This window comes from Arvicanthis niloticus, chromosome 21, assembly GCF_011762505.2.
Source record: "Arvicanthis niloticus isolate mArvNil1 chromosome 21, mArvNil1.pat.X, whole genome shotgun sequence".
Taxonomy (NCBI): Eukaryota; Metazoa; Chordata; class Mammalia; order Rodentia; family Muridae; genus Arvicanthis; species Arvicanthis niloticus.
The window spans coordinates 46,153,259-46,174,117 of NC_047678.1; the positions used below are offsets into that span (position 1 = coordinate 46,153,259).

General features: G+C 38.1%; 1 protein-coding gene across 1 annotated transcript in view; it reads left to right on the forward strand.

Moving 5' to 3' along the window:
• Positions 1-20,859, forward strand: part of Smchd1 (structural maintenance of chromosomes flexible hinge domain containing 1) — a 113,714-nt gene that overhangs the window by 55,858 nt on the left and 36,997 nt on the right. Inside the window, exons 21-30 of the mRNA XM_034484004.2 lie at positions 556-652; positions 4,811-4,883; positions 6,988-7,127; positions 8,858-8,992; positions 10,669-10,896; positions 13,212-13,360; positions 14,235-14,323; positions 14,871-14,989; positions 18,024-18,191; positions 20,721-20,846. Of these exons, the coding sequence (XP_034339895.1) occupies positions 556-652; positions 4,811-4,883; positions 6,988-7,127; positions 8,858-8,992; positions 10,669-10,896; positions 13,212-13,360; positions 14,235-14,323; positions 14,871-14,989; positions 18,024-18,191; positions 20,721-20,846 (1,324 nt within the window). The remainder of the gene's footprint in view (positions 1-555; positions 653-4,810; positions 4,884-6,987; positions 7,128-8,857; positions 8,993-10,668; positions 10,897-13,211; positions 13,361-14,234; positions 14,324-14,870; positions 14,990-18,023; positions 18,192-20,720; positions 20,847-20,859) is intronic.

The following is a 20,859-nucleotide window of genomic DNA, read 5'->3' on the forward strand; positions in this document are numbered from 1 at the left end:
AATCTGTTACAGTGAAGCAAAGAATAATTAGCACTTAGCCCTGTTGGTCCTAACCAGATATGGCAAGGCCTTGGGTTTCACTGTAGGCATGGTTGCACAATGGCAGGCGTGCTATGTTTAAGTTGACATATAGCTTGTCTCACCTCATTCCTTGTGTCTTGACTAACTCAACACATGTGGTTTCTTTCTTTTATGACAATATGTGGTATTACTTCCAGCATTTACCTCATCAGTACCACTTACAATGTTTGCTTGGATATATTTTTTTTCTATAATAGAAATTTTTACAGCTAAGTAGAATAGAACACATCTGTAATTACAGTTCTGGGGAGGCTGAGGTGGGAGGATTATGAATTTGAGGCAAAGTTGGCTGTATAAGAGAATCTCTGACTCAAGGGGGAAAAAGATCGTTTTCTTAGGAATTTTCTTTATTTCAACTTATTTAAAATCAAATTACATTTTTATTAGAAACATGAATTAAACATACTAGTCGCACATACGCAGATTTTATAGATGGTGCAAGGGAATTTAAAATAATCTGTTCTTTTTTTCTAGTGGTCTGTCTTTACATTATGAAGAAATAACCAAAGGCCCAAATTGTGTAATTCAAGGTGTCGTAGCTAAGGGTCCAGTTAACTCTTGTCAGGGCAAGGTAAGCATTATAAATAAATGTTACAATATTTGTTACTTGGTTTCTCTTGTGGTAAATACAAAATTTAATGTGAAATGATCTGGGTTTTCTTTTCTTTCTTTCTTTTTTTTTTTTTTTTTTTTTTTCTTGTTCTGTAACCAAGATTATAATAATTCTAAGCTGTTGGAAATTTGTCAGTGCTGTGTTATCTGACTTAGCAGATCTCTATGAAAATTTGTCATTTTATAACTGAAGTCATTTCAACATCTCTGAGTTAAATGCTTTTTAGCTATCTTCATCTTCCTTCAGAACCATTTACTTTGCTTTTCCCTGGTAGTATATTCCACTCCTCTGCTTCTTGTTTTATTCTTTTAGAACAGAAACCACAATTATAAAGCAGTAAACTTTAGCTGACTATTTTAACTGGTCTTTGCCAGTTAGTGGGTTCTTCTTTTTCTCACTCTTTATCTCCCTTCAACCCCTGCCTTGCTTCACCCCCAATCACTAGATAGGGGAGAAAGAAGGGAGAGAGGGGGAGAGGGGGAAAGGGAGAAAGATCCTCAAATCTAATTTCTTTCCCTTTGTTTCTTCTTTGAGCAGGACTTCTAACAAACCACAACCAGTCTCCCTGAATGACCACTGACCACCAACCACAACTAGAGAGCGGGTTGGGCTTGCATTTATGTACCCTCTGATAAGTTCCCAGAATTCCAAATGCCACACAGTCACCATCACAAGTTATCTGTGGCTGTCAAAACCATGCCTCTGCTAGAGCATGAGGCAAATCTTAGTCAGCTGCTGCTGACCGTCCAAAGCAGCCCCACATCCTTACACCTGGGATTAAAATGATACATTCTTGTAATATTTCTGTGTTTTTAAAGAAACCAAAATTCCAAAATTGTCACTGCAGACTATCTTAATATGTTTTGATAATTAGGTAAAGGGAAATATTTGTTAAATGATATATAGTTAAGAAAGATACAGATGTTTTCCTGTCAATATTGTGATTAAAATAGAGCTTGCCAGTGCCTGGCAATCTCTCATTGCATCTCATTGCAATATGGGTTCTGGGAATGAAACCCAGGTCCTCTAGAATAGCAGCCAGTGCTCTTAACCATCTAGAGAGCTGGGGCAGAAAACATTTAAATAAGCATTACTTAACTAAACACTGCTTCATATTATCAAGTGACACTAAACATCCAGTTAATATATCTTTCCAAATTAAGACTTCACTGAAATATTTTCAGATTTGTGACAACTTTTAAGTGTTAGGTGGAGTTTAAAGTGATTTCTATCTAGATTTTCAAAAACTTACTTTGAAATAACTTAAAATTTGAGAGTTCAGCGACAGCATGAGCTTTCAGGGTTTCTATGTCACTGTCTGAGTACCTCATATGCTAATATATACTAGTAAACGTTAAGACAGTACAAGTAAGAAAACTAGACTTTATTCAGATGTCTCTCATTAACTGTTACCTTTCAGTTCAGAGTCCACTCTAGAAGTTTACATTCCGTTTAGAAGTTTCTAGATTTAGTTAATATTTTATTTAATCTCTTTTAAAATAATTAAAATGTAATTACAACATTTTCTCCCTTCCTTTCCTTCCTTCCAGACCCTTTCATATACCTACTCCCTGCTCTCAAATTCTCAGCCTCTTTTTCTTCAAGTGTGTGTGTGTGTGTGTGTGTGTGTGTGTGTTCTGTTCAGTTTCTATTATTACTTGTTACTTATATGTATATGTTTTCAGGGCTGATCATTTGATGTTGGAAAATCAAATTGGGATCCTCTTCCCTGGGGAAGACTATTTTTCCTGGTCTCAGATTTCATCGGTTGCCTCTTGGTCTAAGATCGTGTCCTATAAGATTTCCCCTTCCCTGTCAGCATGTCTTATTCGGGTCTTGTTGAGGCAGCCATGTTGATTAAGACTTAGAGTGTATAGCTTCTCAGACATTTCCAGGAGATGCAGTCTCACAGCAGACTTCCTATTCCTCTGATTCTTAGAATCTTTATGCCCCACCTTCCTTGATGTTCCTTGAGCCTTGGGTGTATGACTTATATAACTGATACATTTGTTGGGGCTAGGAACCACAGGATCACTTGTTCTGTGCATTTTGATTGATTGTAGTTTTCTGTAATGGTCTCTCTCTAATGCAAAGAAACCTGTCTGATGAGGGCTATGGGTATAAGGATGCATATTTAGAGTATTATGAATCATGCGGTTAAGTAATGTAGTCATGTGGGTTCTTCAAGATCCATGACCTTACTAGCCCTGAATAGTTGTCTGGGTTTCCAGTACTAAGCATGATTTCCCTCTTGTTGAGTAAGCCTTTAAGTCCAATTAGAAAGCTGTTTGTCACCACCAAGTTGTGCATGCCACTACTGCATGTGTAAGATCATTGTGCCGTGGTCATTGTGGATCAGAGGCATCAGAGCTGGGTAGGACTGTTGGTTGCCCCTCTCTCTCAGAAGCTTGCATAGCATCTTCTGATAACATAAAGCTAGTTCTGAAGGGATGAAACTTTCTGATCAGGTCCTGCTCTATGTCATAAGTACATGGTGTCTTCAGCAGTAGGGATTTACCTTCAACCTCTGATGCAACCAAGGGCAGCAGGAATAGCCTATAATGTTTTAGAAGTCGCTTGGACTCCACTGACCAATAGCTTGAAAGGAGGAGTCTTATGCCTGGTATTGGGGGGGGGGGTTTGTTAGTCTGTGGCTTTTGGGGGAGACCTTGTTATCCCTGGTGTGAACAAATTATTGAACTATGTATGCATATTTATACACATAGATTTATATATTTTCCATTGTAATTTTAGGTAAATAGATAATACTACGAGACCTTAGGACTCTTTCAGACATTGTTATTTGCCTTTCCCCTTTTCCTTTTTTATTGACCCTCCTTATTTGTACCCCCCCCCCCATTTCCTCACATCAAATCACCTGTAGCCTGCTATTTCTCTCTACTGCCTGCTGTCCATAATATCTTCCTATTTTACTGGTTTCTTGCAGTTATTAGCTATGCATTCACATCTAAAGATTTGAAACTATGAGTCTTAGATGAGAGAAAGCGTGGTATTTGTCTTTCTAGATCTGGGTTACCATACTCAATATAATCTTTTTAAATTCTATTCACTTACCTGCAAAGTTCATGATTTCATTTTTCTTGACATCTGAATAGTATTCCATAGTGTATATGCATGACACTTATCCATTCATCAGTTGAAGGACATTTGGGTCATTTGTGTTTCCTAGCTATTGTAAACAGAACAGCAATGAGTATAGGTAAGTAAGTATTTGTAGAGTATATGGTATTGAGTCCTTTGGGCATATGACAGAGAGTGATATTCCTGGGTCATATGGAAGATTTACTTTCAGTGCTTTGAGGGTTTTCTACACTGATTTCCAGGGTGGATGGACTAACTTGCAACCCTAACAGTGAATACAGGTTCCCCTCTTCTACACCCCTTCCCTCATTTGCTGTTGTAGGTTGTTCTGTTGATCTTTACTGCTCTGAATGGGATAAGTTGAAACCTCCAGGTTTTGTGATTTGCATTTTCTTAATTGCTAGGGATGTGCCACATTTTTTAAGAATTTGTAACCAATTTTATTTCTTCTTTTGAAAGTTGTGTATAGTTTCTCGCCCATCTTTTAAATGGGTCTTTTCCTCAGATCTCTGTAGTTACTGTTCAGGGTTCAGTGCATTTTCTTTCCTACTCCTTTATTGTTTCACTTCAGAAATATTTTTAGTTATTTGTGTTACATCTGTGACTTTTACCTGCACGTATGTATGTGCACTACATGAGTGCCTGATGCCTGTGGAGACCAGAAGAGCTTATTGGATTCCCTGGAACTGAAATTATGGGTGATTGTAGCCAACATGTGGGTTCTGGGAACTGAACTTGAGTCCCCTGCAAGAGCAGCAAGTTCACTGAGTGGTCTTTCTACCTCTTCTTTTACATTTTTAGAAACATCGCCTTATTCTGATAACTATCTGAGGTACACCATTTTTGAGATGAGGGAAGTTTTTCCTCCTCTGGGATTCTTATATATTTGTAATAATTATGAGTAAATTTATATAACAATAGGAAACTAAAAACTAAACATAAGTCAGAATTGAAATGTTAAGCTACTTATTTAAATCTTGGGTTTAATTTTTGATGTCTTTTTTTTTCCAACAGAATTTTAATCTAAAGGTTACTCTTCCTGGTTTAAAAGAAGACTCACAGATTTTGAAAATTAGATTACTACCTGGTAATATTATTTTAAGAAGTATTTGCAATAGTTATTTTTTTAAAGTATTCATAGATTGCATTTGTGGTGACTGGCCGGAATGTAGGGGTGTTGAGGCAGAAAAGACCACAGTTTAATTATGTATATAGGATGGCATGCGCTCGCGGACACAATGCCTGTGGCAGTCAGGGATGGCAGAGCCCCCAGAAACAGCTGTAGACACTCTCGATCACCAGACCATCTCGTAGCCCTTAAGGACTGTAATTTTGACACTACACTGGGCGGTAATAATGAGATTCTATCAAAAAGCCAAAACAAAAATGAAAACAAATGGTATTGTGATAGAAGCATACTAATACTATTTATACTAGTTTAATGTTGGAGCAAGACTGGTAATAGCTCTAAGTTTCTGTCTCTTAGAAAAGAAAAAAAGTTGAGACGGTACAGACCAGGCTGGCCTTAGAGTCTCCTTAGGTAGCCAGGGATGGTCTTGAGTTACAATTCTCCTGCCTCATCCTCCCAATTGGTAGATTGCAGATGTGTACCACCACACCTGGTTCATGTGGTACTGGGATTGAACTCAGAGTTGCATTCTAGGCAGGTATCTCTCAACTGAGGTGCACCTTCCGCTTGACTGTGAATCTTAAAACTACATTTAAGTTGCATTCAAGTTCCCTCAGTCTTATGGGAAATCTTTAGGTACTGACTGTGTAATAAAGAATCATTATCTAGAGATAGGCTTATTAGATTTAGGTTAGCCTTTTATTGAGAAACCTTTCGTATTTTAAGAATTATCAGTCTATATTTGATGAGAATTTATTTTTGGAAAATGAAACTATTAAAGTTATATAGGATAGAATTGCTGCTTAATTTAAGAGATAGTCTGTCATAAGGATCTAAAAAGAATATTTTTGAATTGGACCATTTGAGGTTCAGTATAGGTAAACTTTGTTTATGGCTGCTTTTTAAAATAATGAATAGAATATTTACTTGCTCTCATGGGGTTGTAGCAGTTAAATGAGTTAGTATGGATAGTCTTCCCTGTGCATTTGTTGAATAAAGAACACAGTTCTAATTGCACATGAGCCTTCCAAGGTGAGATCTGCCCAGATTTGTGAAACACTTAAGATTATACTTATTCAGTGTTTTACACTTGATCCTGGACAAACAGGGAACCGTTGGCAGGCAAGTTTTAGCTATGAGAATTTGAAACCTTGACTCTAACACTTTGTCCATAAATGATAAAATCCAGTTCATACTGGATTTTAGCAGAAGGGAACAATTTGCATTTACAAATTGAAGTTCTTAAAAGTTTTACCCAGGCACATTATTAAAGAAGTGAAAATTGGCACTAGTAAGGGGAAAAAGTTCATTTATAGTAATAAACATGTAGACTTTTAGACGTAAGCCAAGCCATATGGAATTAACTTGTAGAAATCTTATCACCTAGGCACATAAATTAAATTTTAAAGTATTAAGAATTGTGAAACATATAGACAGTTTATTGTAGAAGTGTAGACCTATTTTATTAATCTTACAGGAAATGTATGATATAACTTGCTTATTATATCAAGGGCAGTGAGCAGTGTACTTACCTGTGTATGTGATTATGTAATCACCAGGGGCTTGTTTTATTTTGGGAACACAGTTTTATTACATAGCCAATGCTGTCCCCAGCTCTCAGGTCCTGGATTTTAGGATTGTATCATCATGCTTGGCTTGAACTAGTCTTATGATACTTGAATATTGCTATTCCTTTTGCTGGAGACACCAGTCTTTGTATAAAGCTAACAGTGATAAGTAAATTTATTTTAATAAACTCATTTTGCTTTTTAAATGTTTTCCCTCCCAGATATTTTAAATGTTTTTTTCAGGACTGCTTAGATCATTTCTAGTATGAGTTAATCACTGTGCTGTAGCTCGTGAGCATCTCTGCGTAAGCACCAGATACTTAGCTATGCTATTGAGGCAGCCTCGTCACATGCACAGATTACATTTGGAAGGAAGAATTTATTAAGTTCTACATTCTTTATTTTTTCTTTCTTATATTTAACTGTTACATAGAAAAATTTTTCAGTTTATTTAATCTACTAAATATGTATTTAATTACATAATTTCTCAATAGGTCCCCCTCATCGACTAAAAGTGAAACCTGACTCAGAAATTCTAGTTATAGAAAATGGAACAGCTTTCCCATTTCAGGTAGAAGTTGTGGATGAGTCAGACAACATAACGGCACAACCAAAGCTGATCGTCCACTGTAAGGTGAGCTTGTTGTGTGATCGTCCACTGTAAGGTGAGCTTGTTGTGTGATTGGCCACTGTAAGGTGAGCTTGTTGTGTGATTGGCCACTGTAAGGTGAGCTTGTTGTGTGATTGGCCACTGTAAGGTGAGCTTGTTGTGTGATTGGCCACTGTAAAGTGAGCTTGTTGTGTGATTGGCCACTGTAAGGTGAGCTTGTTGTGTGATCGTCCACTGTAAGGTGAGCTTGTTGTGTGATTGGCCACTGTAAGGTGAGCTTGTTGTGTGATCGTCCACTGTAAGGTGAGCTTGTTGTGTGATTGGCCACTGTAAAGTGAGCTTGTTGTGTGATTGGCCACTGTAAGGTAAGGTGAGCTTGTTGTGTGATTGGCCACTGTAAGGTGAGCTTGTTGTGTGATGATTGGCCACTCTAAGGTGAGTTTTTTGTGACACACAGTCATCAATGCTCAGATTTTGTTTTGATATTCATGTTAGTAAGTGGCAATGACTGTTTTTGCAGCTTTAAAGTTAAGCCTTAAACATTAAGTTTTTGGATTGATGTTTTTAAATTTTTTAAAGTTATAACATTTAATAAAACCAAAGGAAATAAATATAACTGTGTCTTTTTGTCCGGTTTTGTTTGTTTGTTTGTTTGTTTTCAATCAAGTCTTAATGATTATTCCATGGAAAAATTCCTAGGACGTTTCCTTGTCAGAAGGTTTTCAATAACCTCAGAGCCAATAAAGACACCGGCTCTTCCCAGTTGTTCCTGTTCTTTCCTTCATTCTTTGTTCCTTTGCTGTACTGAGTTGAACTGAAGGCCTTGCTCATACTGCTCAGTAAGCCATCTCCTCAGCTCATTTTGGTTTTGTATTTTGAGACAGGATTTTAAAATGGTTTGAGCTGGCCTTGAACTCACTCTGTAGCCCAAGAAAGCTTGATTTTATGATTCTTCCTAGTGCCTCAGGCTCTGGAGTATTTGGGATTCGAGGCCTTCCCTACCAGGCTAAGCTATACAGTTTGATAGATGTGTGGTGAACTTTCTCCCTTCTCTTTCCTTTGTCTTCTCACAGATGTCTATGCATGTCTGTTTTCATGTGTTGGAATGCATGTAGCAGAGTGGCTGGCCAGAGAGCTGCAGGGGACTCTCTTGTCTCTGACTTCTACCTTGCTTTAGGAGCACTGGGATTGGAGGGTGCAGTACTGTAGCTTTACATGCTTCTGGGGATTCAAACTCAGGTCCTACTTAGATGGTAGTCATTTATCAACTACTGAGCCCCCTCCCTCCCTCCCTCCCTCCCTCCCTCCCTTCCTCCTCTAGCTTTAGGTAAAGTGTTTCATTTATAAATAGAATGGTAAAACTGTCTTTTAGAACTTTCAATTAGTGCATAAACAAAGGTAGGGTAAGGCCTACCACAAAAGAAACTCAAGAAGGTAAAAGTGTGTGTGTGTGTGTGTGTGTGTGTGTGTGTTAGTATGTTAGTACTAAAGACATGGCTGTAACTTTTGTAACCCCAGCTCCTTTGTAATTTTCTTTTAAGTAAAGAATTTTTTTTAAGTAAAAAAAAGAATTGTTTTCTAAAAGGATAAATTTTATATAACATAGAAAGTCACTGTTCTTATTTTTAAAAATCTAGTGTTTTGAGTTTTATTTAGAACTTTCCAGTGTAGAGGCAGCAATGTTAGCTGTGGTAAATTATTCAAGAATTTGAACATTTACTGAGTAGTTAATGATCTTTCTGCCCTCCTTCTAGTTTGTAGGTGCTCCAAACCTACCAGTCTATACTGTGGACTGCAGCAGCTCTGGAACTAGCATCCTAACAGGGCCACCAATCCAAGTTCAGAACATTAAGAAAGACCAGACACTGACCGCCAGGATTGAGATTCCTGTAAGCTACTGCTCTCATTGGTGTTACACAAAGTCTTTAAGGTCTTTAACAGCTAGCTGTAGAGTACTTTATGCAAAGTTGTTTGATGCTAAAATGTACAATATTTATGGTTCTCTTGAAAACGGTGTAACAGTATTTTAACATTTTATATCACGTATTAGTAATCTTCTTGATCATATCTCTTACAGTGTTTATAGTTACTACTGATTATACTTTCCTTTTTTTTAAAGGTATATATTTAAAGTAGGGGTGTGTAGGTCTGTGTGGGGGTAGGTGTATGTCAGAACAGAGGCACTGGATCCCTTGAAGCTAGAGTGACAGGTAACTGTGAGCCACCAGGGTCAGTAATGGGAAGTGAATTCAGGTGGATCCACAAAAGCAGTATGTGCCCTTGGTAATATTAAAACATTTAGGATGCATTTTTATGTGATAATGTAAACAATGTGTGTTTGTGCGCATTTGCATTTTGCAAACTGTCAAGAAGTATAGTATAGTTTTGTGGGTATGGGTAGGATCTGGCCTCTGAGGCAAATAGGCCTTATGTAATTAATCAGCAGTTATCAGAAGGCCAGGAGTGATTCAGTTACAGCAAATACCAAGTTAGATCTGCTTTTATGCAGTTTGTTGTGTCTTGACCAAAGGCACCAACCTTGAGAGTAAGGAGTCAAGTAAGTCTGTATGCTTTTAAAATAAATTGCTTGATATTTTATAATATAGGAATTTTTAAATAAATAAATTTTAAGTCACTCATCTAAATGGGTTTATATCTGTATAAAATACAGTTTACAGAATAGCTGTAAATAGATAAAGAAGTGTATTGAGTAATATTTAAAGTTACCTTAGAATTAAGTTATTATAAATAACTTTGTGCTGTTGAAGATATTATAGTTTATTAAAGAAGTAGTGGTATAATAGTTTAATTTTCTTTGTCCAACTTTTAGGGCATCTAAACTCCTTCTGGCTATTATTTGTTCATTTATTCCAGTGTGCTAGTAACTAAAAAAAAAAAAAAAAAAACATAAAATGTCAATAAAGCTTAGTAATAAAAAGTATCATCTTCTATATAGCAACTCGACTGCAATTTTATTGAAAATTCACGGTTTCTTCTTTATTCTGTTTTTAAAATTAATTATTTAATTTGTTTACACCCCAAATATTGCCCCCCCGGGCCCCCTCCCAGAATCCTTCACCCCACTGCCCCTCACCTTCACCTTTGAGAGGGTGTGTCCTACTTCTTTATTCTTACCAAGTGATGGTTATTGAATCTGTGACTTAATTCAAATCTTACGATCTATAATTATTTTAAATGAATTTTTTTTAAAAAAAGAAGGCGTCTTTGTTTGTAGTTTTCAGAATGTAACCAGTCCCATTTATGCCTGATGGAGTAGAATATTATATTAGTAAAGTATAATACCTTCTTTGTTTGTTTGTTTTAAAGACAGGGTCTCTTGTATATTCCAGGCTGACCTTGAGCGTACTGTGTGTAGCTGAGAATGGCTTGAACTCCTGACCTCCTGCCTACACCTCCCACACTGTGGGCATACAGGTGGGTGCCACCACATCTGGCTTATAATGCCTACAAGTGTAACTGTAGTAAGACAATCTTCCCTAATATTGGAACTAAGCTGTTAAATGTGCCATGGACTCAGTGTGTATTTTCATATTCTCTCTTCTAGAGTTGTAAAGATGTGTCGCCTGTTGAGAAGACTATCAAGTTACTTCCCAGTAGCCATGTCGCTCGCCTACAGATCTTTAGTGTGGAGGGGCAAAAGGCGATCCAGATCAAACACCAGGATGAGGTTAATTGGATAGCAGGTGATGTAATGCGAAACCTCATTTTTCAAATGTATGACGAAGGAGAGAGAGAAATCAATATTACACCAACCTTGGCAGAAAAAATTAAGGTAAGTATATTAGGCAAATTGTTTACTTGTAAAAACTCATTTATTGTTTGAAAATTGAAATTTTGGGGACAGCCTATAATAAATTGTTTATCAAAGAAAAATACTGTTAATAGTTTGATGCGAGATGAAATCGGTAAATTGGTAGGAGGCATGAGAGGGGACAGCGTCAGCTGCACAGGCTTCTTCCAAGGGCTCCCTCACTGAGCTTCCTTTCCAGTTGGTTTCAAATGTTGAGTACCCGCTGAGAATGGAGTGACAATCTGTCTGTCAATCTATTAATAAATACATAGAAAAAAATCACCCAGGGCTTAGTAGAAAGACCCTATCTATACACACATGCATGCATACATACATACATACATACATACATACATACATACATACGAAATCACTCAGATTTATCTTTTTGTTTAATGTCATTTTTGTAATATTAAATAAAAAACAGCAGGTAATGATTCATTCACAAAATAACATACACTGAGAATTGCACTAAGATAATGTGACACCACCATTGTTTAAAAATACACTTCAGTGTCAGACAACAAATGTCAATAGTACAATTATTTTGCACTAGCATAATAGTTTAAATTCTAGGCTAAATAAATTTTTTTCTTTATGGACTTGATTGAAATGTGGATGATTTACCAGTGGAAAATCTAGTACCTAGAGAAATGATCTTTGTGTTGGCAAGATGGCTCAGCAGGTACAGGCCCTAGGGCCAAGCCCACTTCCTCAACTGTTGTCAGATTTAGGGTAACTTTGGCCATGACTGCCAGGTCATTGTCAGACCCCAGGAAGAAGAGCAACCCCAGTCTAGGAATAATAATATATGTGTGGGAAACTCAGTTTTAATTGTCAGAGAGAGACCATGGTATCTCCCCTCATGAGAGTTGGTGCTGGAGCACTCATTCCACATCTCCTGCATCATCACAGAATCATCCCCCACCCCCACCCTGCCCCTGCCCCCACCCCGTGCCATGTCTGGGTAGAGTTTAATGACCAAAACTTGGCTGCTGTCTTGGAGAGGCTCTGTTGGGGTTATCATTGCCAGTGGGCTGTCTGAGCCGGTGGCTGCAGTTTTACAAAATCCAGTACAGGGCTGGTCCAGAAGTGCCTGATCATTATTTTAGGTGTTACACTCGAGAGTGTGGAAAGATGGGAACAGTTGCTGCTGGCCCAAAGGCAATTTGACATTTTTTTTTTTTTTAAAGGCAACTGCCCACAAACAAATTGAACAACTGCCAGAAACAGGATCAGGTCTTTTGGACAGATGGGCTACTACTGGCTTCTTTAAATGTCAGACTAAAATATGTGGTTTAAGTGATAATTTTAAGGTAGAAATACTCAAGAACGGATTTAAACCAAAAGGTGACCAGAAAGATAAAACATTTCCTTACCTTACGGAGTAACAGTTCACAGGATCACATTCTAACCCTGCCCAGACCACTCAGCAGTGATGACACACAGACATGCCTGCTTTGTCTTCATGGACTCTTCCTCGGCTGCTGGTTTTTTTATCTTGTTTTGAGATCATCATAACATGTAGGCCACGCTGGCCTGTGGCTGCTAGTCATCTTGCCTCCGTTTCCTAACAGCTAGGACGACAGGCATACAGAACACCGTGGGTTCTGCTGTTGTTCTGGTTTTGGTTCTTCTAAGAATGGAAGTGCCCTCGTGTCTAGCTGATCTCCACTTTAAAGTGTAATAAGCACAGTGACAGCCTTGTAGCAAAGCTCTAAAAATACACGCCTTAATGTCTTTCAGTTTTTATTATGAAGATTCAGAAATACTCGCAGCAAAAAACAAATATGTAACTATGATATACTACTGTTTCTGACATAGGGTGACTTTCTATCTGGGCCTGGTGATGTTTGCCTTCAATGCCAGAACTGGGGAGACAGAGGGAGGTGAATCTCTGATTTCAAGACCAACCAGGTTTCTAGAGTGTTCCAGGACAGTCTCAAGAAAATAGAGGGTTTTTTTGTTTGTTTGTTTTTTAAAAAGAAGAAAATAGACTTTCTTTTTCTTTGGCTGTGGGGGGGGGGTAAATTATAATTTATAATTAAGCTTCTTCAATAAATAGGTGGGGTGTGGTGGCACATTCCTGTAATCGAGCAGTTGGAAGGTGGAGGGTCACGAGTTCATGCCCATCCTTAGCAACATGAGTTTGGGGGCAATCTGATCGACCTGGAACCCCATTTCAAAAGATAAAAACAGAGGAAGAAGAAAAATAAGAACAAAAATTTAGCCTGGAAGTGGTTATGGGAAGGTTTTGAGTAACCTGTAACCTTTGTGTTACATGAATTCTCTCCTAGGTTAATTGGACTCCTGAGGTTAACAAAGAACATTTGGTACAAGGTCTGCTTCCTGATGTGCAAGTACCAACATCCGTGAAAGATTTACGCTACTGCCAGGTTTCTTATCAAGATGACCACGTGTCTCTGGAAAGTGCCTTCACAGTAAGGTTTGTGAACTTGTTATATTTTCAAATACTTTCAGACTTAGAATACCATAGGAGGATAGTTTTCTGCAGTGTACTCTTGTGGGAAAAAAAAAAAAAAAGCTGCTTTGAGGAATAAAAAAAAAAGCACGTTTTAATTTCTATAAAATATTTAGATTGTCTTTACAATAAATCTTCATTGTACACAGTGGTTAATTGTTGGGCTTCTGATAGAGGCAGAGTCCTGCTATGCAACCCAGAATGGCTTCAAACTCACGATCCTCCTGCCTCAGTCTCCCAAGTGCGGAATTACATGTGGTAGCACTGTATATGATTGAGAGTGATTAATCCTTTCATGATGATAACACTGCACTTCATTGATCCACTAGCAACTGTAACAATGTGTCAAATGAAGGTCCTTCATCTCAAACAACAGAGGCCTGAAAAAACACAGAGGACAGGGTATGGTCTTAGAAGAAAAAGTTATCGCATTGGTTAGTGGTGAATTTTGAAACTGAGTTCACTCAGAATTAGTATCCACAACTCAGAGAAAAGAGTGGAGCTTAACATGAAGGAGCAGAAGGCCACCCTCCTGTCACCCCAGCTTTGTGGCTGCTGGTGCAGTGACTACTAGCACTGTAAGCCCCCACCTGCTCCATGCTGTGTCCCTGCACTGTGGTTTATCCTTACCTCTGTCGACAGTATTTCTTTATCATAACTTCCCTTTAATGCGATATAAAGACTATAATGTAACCTTTGCTTGCAGTCAATAGCTATGAAAAGTGAAAGATTTGGAGGGTGCTGTTGTATTTAATTTTAGGACTTATATATGTGTTGGTCTTCACTTTTTTCCTGCAATTAACGGTTAATTAAAGCCTTTTAACCAAACTAATTTTAGACCACTTCCTGATGATCCCAAACATTTAAAATGTGAGTTAAAAGGAGGAAAAACAGTGCAAATGGGCCAAGAGCTTCCAGGAGAAATAGGTTAGTATACTTCTTTTTATATGATGCTGGCTTCAGTTAATATTTTAAAATATATGGTCTGAAAGATACTTTGTGGCATACACTGAAACTCATTGTTATAAGATAGTTTATTTTAAAAATTTTGCATTTGTTATAGGAAATTATAATCAGTATTAAAAGTATGAATTGATTCCTTTGTAGCTTTTATTTTTTTCTTATAGCTAGAAAAGTATATACCATTAAGTGTTTCCTTTAAATTGTAATTAAAAATCTGATTTAAGCATTAGGATACAGCTCATTGGTAGAGTATGTCTGTCGTGTGTGTGATCCTGTGCTCAATCCCTAACACCTTACAAATACAAACAATATTAACATTAGTATGCCTCAAAAATTAAAAGTACTTTTTAAACAATCCTGCACAAGTTCTTGATATAGTTTAATGGAATAAGAGAAATAATTATGTATGTATATTACCTATGTATGAGAGTAAATGAAAGCATCCAAGTGTAGTTTATGTGTAGGATACATCTTGCAAAGGATTTTAACTTGAAGCTTTTTTCTTTTTAAGTTGTAATAATTGCAGATCAGTATGGAAATCAGATTTCAGCATTTTCACCTGATTCCTTATCTACTTTGTCGATTTCTGGAGATGGGCTCGACAGCTCAAACTTGAAAACCACTTTGGAGGTACTTTATAAACCCTGTAAAATTGGATTTGTGCTTGAGAAAAGATGGAAGTTTAACTTTACCTGTATCTTTAACTTTTAAAAATAATATTTTCTTTGCGTTTGTGTATATTTACTACACTTGGCTAAATGCTTGCCATAATGCAGGACAGCTTGTGGGAGTCAGTTCTCTCCTCCCACCGCGGGAGTCCCAGACACTAAATGTGGACTTGAGTCATCTTGCCGACCTTGATCGTTCTATCCAAAATTCTTCAAAGACATTGAAACTTGTAATTAAAAAAATTGCAGGATAGCGTCTGTGAGACCCAGATCATTTGCCAACAAAAGTAGGCAAAAAACAGGTGTTTGCCCTGATCCGGCTGCTCACTCCCAGCCATTGCCTTCCCTTTAACCATGCTATGTTGAAGCTGATTGTAGTTGTTATACTCACTTCACTATATGTATGTGTACACATAATGTGCCTATATTTACACATGCATGTAAGTTTTCAGTTAGGTAGTCAAATAAAATTTAGTGCTTACCCCTGCATTAAAGCAGGATACTGAGGAGAACATTCACTGTTTAATTTTGCCACTTGTCAGTTAATTCAGTTTGGCCTTTTTTCCCATTGTATTGGATATTTTATTTACATTTCAGATGTTATCCCCTTACCCCATTACTCCCCCACCCCTGCCCAGGAACTCCCTATCCTATCCCCCCTCCTCCTGCTTCTATGAGGGTATGCCCCCCACACCCCTCTCTCACCTCCCCACCCTTGAATTCCCCTACACTGGGCGTCCAGCCTTCACCGGACCAAGGACCTCCTCTCCCACCTATGCCTGACAAGGCCATCCTCCCCTACATATACAGCTGGAGCCATGGGTCCCTCCCTATGTGCTCCCAGGCTGGTGGGTTAGACCCTGGGAACTTTAGCTTTAAAAGCAAAGGCCCTGATAGAATTCTTGGAGCTTAAAACAAACATGAAGCGCTCTTCTTGAAAAGGTCAAAACCAACATTAGATAAAAGAATATTCTGGAATGGATCTTGGAAAAAAAAAACCTCCCCCCCCCAAAAAAAAAAAAAAGAAAGAAAAAGAAGAAAAAGAAAAAACCTGCCAGGCACTGTAGGTTTAAAAAAGAGTTCTCCTGGGTCTACAGGATCTGATTGATTTGACAGAATAACCATGAGAATAGCCTTCTCTGTTGCCTTTCACACTAGTTTTGCTTTTCCTGTTAGGCTATTGTTTCTAATGCTAAAGAACTCTCATGAGTTTTTTATGTTTATAGAAAGTCTGCTCTTTCTGATTTCAGGTTATTCCATTGTTTTTTGTTTTTTTTTCAAATATATATGTTGATGAAATGAAAATATACAGGGTTGTTGCTATGCATGGAGTCTGCACAGGCTTCTCTGATCTCATTGGTCCTGAAGTGTAACCTGCCTGTTTATACCTCCAGTATTCCCAGTCCACTAGATTACTCCCTCGGCATAGAAACATGCTTGTACTGTGGCTTGTCTTAAAAAGTACACACTCACATATAAGAGGCATATCGACATAAATGCAGACAAAGCCCCCGTATACATAAAGTAGATTGGAATGATAGGAATATATCCACACAAATGGGACATGGGATCATTAACAGCCACTATTAAACTGTGAGTACTTGTGTGCCATTTCTGGTCTAGAATGAGTTAAGCCAGGTAGTCATGTTGCAAAGATTAATGGCTTATTAATTTAGTGGCTTATTAATGGGGTTTGTAATCGTTATTCTGAATAATTGATAAGCAGTGACAAAAGCCCTAGTCAGTGTGACTATCATTTTGACAAAGAGAGGGCAAAAGAAGGGGACGGGGAATAGTGAAGTTGTATGCATGTTACAGTGCAGGATGTTCAGGGAGGAACTTCCTTGTTACAGTGTTACAGTGCGGGGTGTTCAGGGAGGAACTTCCTTGTTACAGTGTTACAGTGCAGGGTGTTCAGGGAGGAACTTCCTTGTTACAGTGTTACAGTGTGGGGTGTTCAGGGAGGAACTTCCTTGTTACAGTGTAGGGTGTTCAGGGAGGAACTTCCTTGTTACAGTGTTACAGTGCAGGGTGTTCAGGGAGGAACTTCCTTGTTACAGTGCAGGGTGTTCAGGGAGGAACTTCCTTGTTACATACAGTGTGGGGTGTTCAGGAAGGTACATTAAGGTTCCGTTTTTGGAAAAGTCTCAGTCGCCTGTGCTGCTGGTTTCTGAGGTAAAGAGAAGGAAGCACAGGAAGGAAGACTGACCGTTCCTAACACAACATTCGAAATGTTCTGAAATCCAAAAAGCTTTTACTCCTAACATGACACTCAGGGTTTTTATATTTATAGATTAGAACTGTTTTCTTTGGGGGGGGGGGGGTGCTTCAAGACAGGGTTTCTCTGTATAGACCTTGCTGTCTTGGAACTCACTGTAGAGATCTGCCTGCCACTGACTCCCAGTGGTGGGGCTGAAGGTGTGCACTACCAGTTCCTGGTTAGATTAGGAATCGTATCCAGTCTATGCAAATATTACAAAGTTCAGAGAGCTCAAACCAAGCTGAGTGTGGCATGGTAGCATGTGCCTTTACTTCCAGTACTAGGGAGCATATATCGGCAAATGTTTTAAATTCAAGGCTACCTTGGGATCTCTTTGAGTTCAAGGATAGCCTGCTCTACATAGTGTAGTTCCAGACCACCCAGTGCTACCAGGATCTAATCTCAAACAAATAAACAAATAAATTTAGAGAGCTCAAAAATGTGAAACACTTGATCTTAAGCATTTTAATTTAAAAAAACCTGTTTTTTTTTAATAAAAAATGATGAAAATTATGAGAAAATAAAGTACAAGAGTTGTATATACTCGTCTTTTAGATCCCCTGCTACTGACAGAAGAGAAAAATTCCATTTTCCCTCCCTAAGAAAATGATGGAGTGTTGGCATGGTTTGTTCTGTTAACCACAAAATAGCCTATGTAGGGTATAACTTTTTTTTTTTTTTTTAAAGACTAAGAGATGTCAACCTTGTGTTTTCTCAATGTACGTTTCTTCACTAGGCCAACACACAGAGTATAAGCGTACAAGGCATCAGATTTACTCCAGGTCCTCCTGGACCCAAGGATCTTTGCTTTACTTGGCGAGAGTTTTCTGACTTTATTCGAGTGCACCTTGTTTCTGGACCTCCAACCAAGCTGCTTCTTATTGACTGGCCAGAGCTGAAAGAGGTATGCAGCTTCTTGTCTCCATGGGAAGAGCTAGTAACACAGGCTCAGTGCTTTCAGAGCCTTGGTGGACTAGGAAAGATAAAGTTTGTTTTAAAAGAAACAATAGTTGTAACTAATAGTAACGAAACAGGTGAGTCTTACTACTTTAATTGCTCACTGTGTTCTAGTTTTCTGAAATTCTGAATATACGAATTTAAACCTTTAAAGCTGTTCTAGACCTGTATAAAAATTTGAACAATAAATGAATTGATTTTGCCAGAAACTCATTTCATCAGTCAACTGATTTTTGCTAATTTTGTTTCATTGTTCTCTTAAAGAAATACAAAAACTCCACTGCAGGTGGTTTTTTTCCTTTGAAGATTAGTCTTACTTGTGTGTGATTGTGTGGGGGAAAGAGGTGTTGGACGGGTACTGGTATATGCATGTATCAGGGTGTGCACAGAGAGTCCAGAAGAGACACTGCGTGTCTCCCTCTGCTGCTCAGCCTGTTCCTTCAAGGTAGGGTAGCTTCCTGAACCTGGGCTGGGCTTGGCTAGGCTAGAAGCTAACAAGCTTCAACCTTAGAACGTCTGCCTCACTCAGAGCTGAGGTCATAGCTTGTGTTCAGCACCTGGCTTCTCTTTATGGATGCTGGATTTGAACTCTGATCCTCATGACTACATAGCAGGTGTTTTTAACAGTTAAGCCATACCCCCAGCCTTGTTAAAAGTTTTGTAAAGCATATTTCAGGTGTCAGATTATTGCACCTATAGGAATTTGCTATGAAAATTCATAAGTCTTAAATACCAATTTTGCAAACATCTGGCAAACCTTATCTCTCTTGATTTTCATTTTCTGATAACTTTTGAATCCAGTAAATTTAGGCTGGTGGCATAATGGCTTATACCTTTAATTCTAGCACTCAGAGTTAGAGACAGGTATTTCTGTGAGTTTAGGCCAGCCTGGTCTACATTGAATCCAGTTTTGTTTTGTTTTTTAATTTAAACATTTTATTGAGAAATAAAAATTTTACAAATGTATAATGTGAAATGATTAAACTTACTACTACAGCTTAAATTTAAGTTTTATTTTTACTGAGAAACACTCTTTAGAAGCAGTTAGGGTAGGCCTGGACAGTCACCTTTAGCATGGGCAGGGGTGGGGCACTGAGACCGGCAGGGCTTCCTTATACACACATTTAGGAGGCTGGTGAGACCACAATGTGAGGCTCTTCCACCAACAACAGAGTGGACAGTGTGTAAAACTATTGGCAAGTTACATACCTACACTGTTTATCGTCTTTAGTGACAGTCATTGTAGCCTTGTAAACCAAATACTGAATACAACCACTGTCGGCTCTTATTAGTTTGAATACAACCACTGTTGGCTCTTATTAGTTTGAGCATCTTCTCCACAGCAAAGCATTACATTTTCTTCCATTTTTGGCAGCCGATCACATAGTTTGATAACCAGGTGAGACAGGAGAGCAGAGGAAGTAAAACATGGACAGGCGTGAGATAACCAATCAGCTTCCATTTTTTACTCTTCTATTTCTCACTCTCTTAACTTCCTAAACTTTTATATGAGATTGATACTTTACGTGGTATCCTGCTTAACAATGTATCCTTTGAATATACCCAATATTAATACATCACTACATGGATTTTTAGGGTTTCACAAGCCTTCCATACTTTTTAGAGAGAAGGCCAGCATTTGAACTTAAACACGTCATTGATTATTAGTATGATCTTTAATCAGGGGCTAAATGTTACTACTAAATGCTACTATGCCAAAAAGCTTGAAATTTGACAGAAGTGTTAAACTAAAGATGGGTGCTAGACGCAAGTAATGTCATGCTGTTTTTCTTTTTAATAGAACATTAGTCTTTCCTATAAGATGTGATACTTAAATTGGCTCCCCAGAGTTTACTTTCATTGATGAAAGTAGTGATTATTTAATCTCAATAAATAAATAGTAGAAATAATTTAATCTCAATCAGTGGCTTCTACCTCACCTTTATCATTCAGTTCTCAGATAAAGGACACATAGCTTTTATTATTATAAGATTTCATCAGCACTAGAGCTGGGCAGGCATCTGCCCTCTATGCTGTTATGTCTGCTTCCCTGTCTGTAACCTCACACTATGACTTACCATATTCCATCTGGGCTACTCTTAACTCCGATTGGCCAGCCCTCATGGCCAAGATTTCAAGATTCTTACCCCATGGCATCTTCTCCTCTCTACATCCTCCTCTCTCCTACCTCGTGGCTTTTCTATGACCCCCAAGCCCAGGAATCCCAAACCCTGCTTATGTCTCTTCTACCCAACTATTGACTGTCAACATCTTTATTTAACCGATAGTTTAAAATTAAGGAGCAAGGTCATATTGTACATGCGGATTCTCACCCTTGAGGGAACCAGGCCTTGGGGAGGATCAGTATTTAGCATTATAATACATAGCAAAAGACTAAACCTCAACCCTATACAAGTAATTATATTGTTTGCCACATACTTATCTGTGTTTATTTAAATATTTGTATCTGTTTCAGTCCATCCCAGTGATTAATGGAAGACAACTACAGAACCCTCTCATTGTTCAACTTTGTGATCAGTGGGATAATCCTGCTTTAGTCCCAAACGTTAAAATATGTCTTATCAAAGCAAGCAGCTTAAGGGTAAGTGTCAACT